The sequence below is a fragment of the Carassius auratus genome, chromosome 34, assembly GCF_003368295.1.
Source record: "Carassius auratus strain Wakin chromosome 34, ASM336829v1, whole genome shotgun sequence".
Classification (NCBI taxonomy): domain Eukaryota; kingdom Metazoa; phylum Chordata; class Actinopteri; order Cypriniformes; family Cyprinidae; genus Carassius; species Carassius auratus.
In genome coordinates this window covers 17,112,353-17,119,294 of record NC_039276.1, presented here as the reverse complement: position 1 = coordinate 17,119,294, position 6,942 = coordinate 17,112,353, and the positions used below count along the sequence as shown (strand labels likewise).

Sequence of the window (6,942 nt, the reverse complement as noted above, 5' to 3'; positions counted from 1 at the left end):
TATATATATATATATATATATATATATATATATATATATATATATATATATATATATAAAATATTTTTTAATTAATAATTTTATTTAATTGTAAAAGTTTGAATTCAGTAGGCTATTTAATTAAATGTATCAAATATCTATATTAAAATATGTGTTTGTCTGTCTGTCTGTCTGTCTGTCTGTCTGTCTGTCTGTCTGTCTATCTATCTATCTATCTATCTATCTATCTATCTATCTATCTATATAATGTTGATTAAACGTATTGTCCCAGTTTTTGTTGCCTGTATAAGTTATAAGTATAATTAAATTAAAATAACTTAGGTTGAGTGACTATGAGGAATATAACTTTTAGTTGGACCTTTGATCATCACACTGTCACTATCGTTTGTTTAACAGGATATCATTTTCAAGCGTCTAAGCCATCGTCTTACCACAGTCCTTGTTAAGTCAAGTAAAGCCACACAAAGAACTTAAACGTTCAAATTAGGTTAAACAAGTCTACAGCAACAAACAAGTTTAGCACGCTTCAATTTTGCAGTGAAATAGCCATAGTAATGAACAGTTATACAAACACTGAAAGCTCATAGTCAAAAGAAGACCTGGACTACAAATATGAAAAAATATAATTGTTTTATTAAATTGGATCATTTTAATAATCAGTTTACATTTCGCTTATTGTAATTTTGGGATCTTAAATTGCATAGAGCAGGTTATATTCCCGTCCCCTTGTTCCATCCCTCATCACCTACTTATAATGTTTTGTGAACTGGACTGTCGCAAGCACCTGTAACTACTGCTATTAAACTTTCACTTTAATTTTACTTTTAGGCCTTCTTCGTTCTTTTTCAAATTTCTTCTTCTTTTTATTTTTTATTTTCTTTTTTTATTTATGCTACAATCGTCTGTGTTTTAGATAACTGCTGTAACCCCAGCTCTCGCACGTGTGTTAACAGAGCCCTATTGCCCCCAGCGCGCGCAAAACAAAGACCCTGTGAAGAGCGCGACACTGGAGCAAAATAAGAACTGACAAGGTACGTTGTTCCAGGAGGTCACAATGTGGTTTAGCGCTCTCATCCGAAGGAATATTAATTATTTTATTAGTAGTAGTAGTAGTAGTAGTATTATTGTTATTAAATCTGCTTAATCATTAACACAAAACTAACAAAATATTTTGAACTATTGTGACAACATTTTGAATTAAATTCAAATTGACATTTTATGGTTAGCTTGTATGGCACATTTTTTAATTAAAACCAGTCAAATACGTTCTATACTATCTACTGAAATTAATAGCATTATATAATTATTGGTCATATTATTGCTCAGTGCTGGTGGAGCTTGCTTTGGTAAAACACATAAAAAAAACTTTCATATTGATGTGCCATCTTAAGTAGCCTATGTTTAATAAAATGATTGTTTTTCAAAATAATGTATTTTTTTATTAAAATACATGGCAAAGAAAATAATTATTTTATCAACATTAAAGATTGGCTAGACACCATCACTGGGTAAATGAAATAAAAAACATCTAAACTGTTGTTACGTGGGCAATGAAAAGCCCTTATCTTAAAACATGTTTTTGTTTATTTGATTTAGTATATCGTTCTTGTAACATTTAAAAAATATGATAACATTCCTAAAGAGTATGTATTCAAGTTATATATTTTATGCATATATTGGAATCAAACGTGATGGCAAAATTATAATTTTGCGGTTCAGGTCAAGAATATATTTGTCTCGTCTTTCATGAACAATTTTCTCGATCGGTCATACGATTGGCTCACATGTGAAAATTGAAATATTTCACAATTATCCTTGCTCTAGTTAAATAAAAACAACAGTCTGATTTTCATTTAGACATCATCTTCATGTTTGCCTTCAATCTGTTGTCTTTTTATTTGGAGAAACTTTAGACATTTAGAGTTTTCCAGTCTATACCAATTTGCAGTCATCAAATTTACGCGTTTCAAAATCTTAGCAGTGCACCACCAGACGGCAGTGTCCTCGATTTAGAAAACCTCTTTTTAAAATAGTGTTGTTTACCTCTTAAAATATTGTGTGATTTTATATTATTTCACTCAAAGAATAACTAATTATAAAGTTCTTATGAAGAGAATTGTGTGTGGTGTGGTGAGAGATGTGAATCGAATGCAAAATGAATGCAAAATGAAATTACGGTCGTTTTTAGCCTACGGACGTTTTTGAAATCCTATTTTAGAAAGTGCACTTATGAAAAAATAATTTCGACTTATTTTTTTTTCCTTTAACTGTTTTGTAATCAGTCATTCAGCATGCATATCTGACAAGTAGTTGGCTACCCTTTACGCACAAAGATTTGGCAAGACGTCACGACAGGAGCATTGGAGCTATTACAGTTATTATAAAGAATTAGATCGCATCTTGTAATGTCATCTAAATGGATAAAATCTACCATTTGTCCTCCTGGTCATTTATTGCAACCATTGAAGAGGCTCAAACTGCTACCTCAGTATTTACTCTACTTTAGAGGGGGCGGTGTTGACCCTTTGTGCACCCCGCCTAGTTCTTTCCTCGTTGTCTACGTCACATGACCGAACTCCATGCAAATCGCTCCTCACTGGAACGCCATTGGCTGCTCGCTCATTTTAATCGCTGTCAAAACGCATCATATGGCCACCGCTTTAACTAACTCTTCAACTCCACTAGGAAAAGTAACTCAAACGCACGTTCAATTAATGTGGATGTGAAACGGCAGTCGGACACGACACTAAACAGGCTACAGGAGACCCCGAAACTAACAGCAAACGGTTGGGAATAAGCTGAATTCCACATTTCACCGGAACTCCGCTGGTTTGTGAGGCACCTGCTTCAAGCGGACTAGAGAGCGCAGAAAGTTCATGCTTTTTCTCTGCTAGCTGAGTACTTCAAAGCCACTTGAATGTATAGCATGATGATGGAAACGGACCTGCATTCCCCGGGACCCCAGACCAACACGAATCCGGGGCAAACGGGTCCAAATTCGGGGAGCAAAGCCAACCAAGACCGCGTAAAAAGACCCATGAACGCTTTTATGGTCTGGTCCCGGGGCCAGCGCAGAAAAATGGCCCAGGAGAACCCCAAAATGCACAACTCTGAAATTAGCAAAAGACTCGGTGCTGAGTGGAAGGTGATGTCAGAGGCTGAAAAGCGGCCCTTTATTGATGAGGCGAAGCGATTGCGAGCCATGCACATGAAGGAGCATCCGGATTACAAATACAGACCGAGGCGCAAAACCAAGACCCTGCTTAAAAAGGACAAGTATTCGTTGGCTGGCGGCTTGCTTGGCGGTGCGGGTGCTGGGGTTGGGATGAGTCCTGCAGGGGTCGGCCAGAGGTTGGAGAGTCCTGGGGGTCATGGAGGCTCAGCCGGCGCTGGCTATGCACACATGAACGGCTGGGCGAATGGCACTTACTCCGGCCAGGTGGCCGCCGCGGCAGCAGCGGCTGCGATGATGCAGGAGGCACAGCTCGCTTACAGCCAGCACCCAGGTAGTGGGTCTCACCATCACCACGCTCATCACCATCACCCGCACAACCCTCAGCCCATGCACCGCTACGATATGACTGCTCTTCAGTACAGCCCCATCTCGAACTCCCAGAGCTACATGAGCGCCTCTCCGTCTGGCTACGGTGGGATATCGTACACGCAGCATCAGAACTCCAGCGTCGCTTCTTCTGCAGCCATCGGGACGCTGAGCTCGCTCGTCAAGTCCGAACCCAATATAAGCCCTCCGGTTACCACACACTCCCGAGGCCCCTGCCCCGGAGACTTGAGAGAGATGATTAGTATGTATTTACCGACCGGCGAGTCCGGGGATCCGTCAGTTCAGAGCAGACTGCATGCCTTACCGCAGCACTATCAGAGCACAACCGCCGGAGTAAACGGAACTGTCCCATTGACGCATATTTGAAACAGCTGATGGAAAGTGACGGGTAACGCGCATTCAGAAACACTCCACCAAAAATATTTACCCAAATTTTTTTTTTTTTTTTAGATTGTCTTTGATCTACTTTTGTACAGAATGTTTTATGATGTTCTTGTAAATTAAAGGTAAATATTGTTTCGATTGCATTTCGGAGAGAAACTGAGATCTTATCAACTGTATCACTTTCAGTAAAACATTGTTTAAATATGACTTCTTTAAAAATGATTCAACAGCGTTTCTGGCCACGCCAAGAAATATGCGACATACTGTTATTCTTTAAATATTTAAGTTTCTGTGCAAATTGACTTGAATTGATAATAACAAAAATCTAGCGTGAATAACGCAATGAAATGTTTTTGAGAGCCCATACAGAGTTTTCTGCTTATTACATTTACCAAAACGTTTGTACACTTGAATTAATGTACCAGATTTATGTTGTAATATTTCTTGTAAATTGTGAATACGTTTTAATATTTCAAAATACTGGCACGTCACTGCTGCTGTACATAATTTATGACCTGCATTCCTGCCAGTTTAAATCTTAACCTTGCGTTGATTCATGGTCTAAATAAAATTGGAGAAAAAGTTACTCTGCTCTAAATTGGTGTTAGCTTTATTATCCAATTCATCAGACTTTTGTCATTTAATACGTGTTTGATTGACCACTCTATCTAATGGACACTTTCTCTTCGTTGATTGAAGACAAAATATCAGTCAGAAGATATTGCTTTATTTTGCTTTAAGACCATTATATTTTATGTGTATTTTATAAGCATTAACGTGCTGCTAATGAGATCTCTGAAAGCATCAAAACATTGAAAATGTATTTTAAATAGGTCACACTTGAGCTTACACGTCTTAGAAACTTGAATAATTTCTTGCAATGAATATGCATTAGATAGGGGGGAATTATATAGGCCTGTAGACATTTAATGTTGTTTTTAAATGTACTTTTCAAAATGTGCTTTAAATGTGTGACTCTTTTTAAAAAGAAAAATATTCGCAATTACCTTTTACAATCAACCGATTGCTTAGGTACACTAATAATACATAAATTATCATTAAAAAAAACGCGAAGATGTGTTAACAAACTTAATATCGTATTGCATTAATGAAATATCAGGATACTTAAACGCTACTTAAGATACAAGACATCAGGTCTATATTTATTTATAATTAGGTTGTAGGTCTATACTCAATTTACCATTGCTTATTCCATTGCAGACTTTGTTTGGTAAGGTGTATAATTCTGAGTACTTGAAGCATTGACACAAACTATCTTTAAATGCGTATCATTTAGGCAAGAGCTGGTTTGACCACTTGCTTAACATTTCGTGAACTGAAATTGGATTAAATGTCATTTCGTCCATCACAAAAATATTTACAGTTCAGTTCACATTTTGTTAAACTGACGTTTTTACCTCTATGGTAAGCCTGATTTTTTTTTAACCACAAGAGTAAATTTGGCTCGTAATTAGTTGTGTGTGAGTAGATTTGTTAGTAACAATTTTGAAAAGTAATTCACCTGTTAGACAGCACACCTGCGTGTTTATCATCAAGACGTTCCCATTATTTGGTGTAATGAAAAGCCCACGTTTTTCTCTTAAAAGTAGATTTAATTCACAGGAAATAGAAGTAGAAATTTGAGTAGGTCCACCGATTAATCAAATCTACATATTTCTGTTCTGAATTAACACTGTAATCTATGATTATTTGATAAGTGTTATTTCGTAGGCTATGTTATTTACTTTTTAGTTTGTTTTGTGTCATTTATTCGTGATTCCCTGCATGTGAAGAATTGAGTCGTTATTATAAGACCTTTGTGGCTGAACACACAAAATACGCTGACCTCTGGGACAGAAAGTCAAAGGTTATTACAGTTACCTGCTGTCTCTCTGGGGCTAGTTTAGCAACAAGTGTCAGAAGTCCCGCAACACACTGTTCCTTTTCTTGTTGGGATGCGCATGTGAGGCCTTCAAGTCTGCAAGTGCCACTTCATACACTTGAAATAAGTATGAAGCAGAACAGGCTCAGGAGTGTTAGAACTGTAATATAGGGTACATCATAAAGAGAACGAACTTCAGCATTACCTTAAATATTTTTTTCTTCCATTATAGGATTTTTTTTTTCCCGACACACGCACACACACACACATACTGGTTTCCATGTTTGATGGGGACCAACTTTTTAATCATCACATGTGGGGACCACCCTTTCTAAAGGGTTTTGAGGTTTGAAAAAAATTAGGGACACTAACCATAGCTCTCTTAGCCTATACACGACTTCAGACAACTGAATTAATGAAGTAATGTCTTGACCATGCTTAATGGGGACTTCTGAAATATCGGGTGAACATGACTTACAGGGACCAAATTAGCATATTTTATGCATATCATTTGCATAATACACACACATTCCCATGATTTGAGGGGACCTTGCGCACACACTAATACGCACATTCCCATGATTTGAGGGGACCTTGCGCACACACTAATACACACATTCCCATGATTTGAGGGGACCTTGCGCACACACTAATACGCACATTCCCATGATTTGAGGGGACCTTGCGCACACACTAATACGCACATTCCCATGATTTGAGGGGACCTTGCGCACACACTAATACGCACATTCCCATGATTTGAGGGGACCTTGCGCACACACTAATACGCACATTCCCATGATTTGAGGGGACCTTGCGCACACACTAATACGCACATTCCCATGATTTGAGGGGACCTTGCGCACACACTAATACGCACATTCCCATGATTTGAGGGGACCTTGCGCACACACTAATACGCACATTCCCATGATTTGAGGGGACCTTGCAACAACAAATATTACAAATGACAAATAAAAGGCATTTTACTGCATTTGATATTTTGCTCTTAAAATGGGTTTAATCCACAAAGTAAAATTTAAATGTTTATTAGTAGTACAAAAGTTACAATTTTGAAATTTCACTTTATTTTATGTGGATCTATACTGTAGTG

General features: G+C 37.5%; 1 protein-coding gene across 1 annotated transcript; it reads left to right on the top strand.

The window, feature by feature from the left end:
- The first annotated feature begins 2,157 nt into the window (after window positions 1-2,157).
- sox1a (SRY-box transcription factor 1a) lies at window positions 2,158-4,544 on the top strand. The gene has a single exon (XM_026218344.1). It carries the CDS (start codon window positions 2,918-2,920, stop codon window positions 3,926-3,928), a length of 1,011 nt encoding a protein of 336 aa, XP_026074129.1. The 5' UTR covers window positions 2,158-2,917; the 3' UTR covers window positions 3,929-4,544.
- The last annotated feature ends 2,398 nt before the right edge of the window (window positions 4,545-6,942 follow it).

Excerpts from the sequence above, each read along its gene's own strand:
- sox1a (XM_026218344.1), top strand. The coding sequence starts at position 2,918 with ATGTATAGCATGATGATGGAAACGGACCTGCATTCCCCGGGACCCCAG.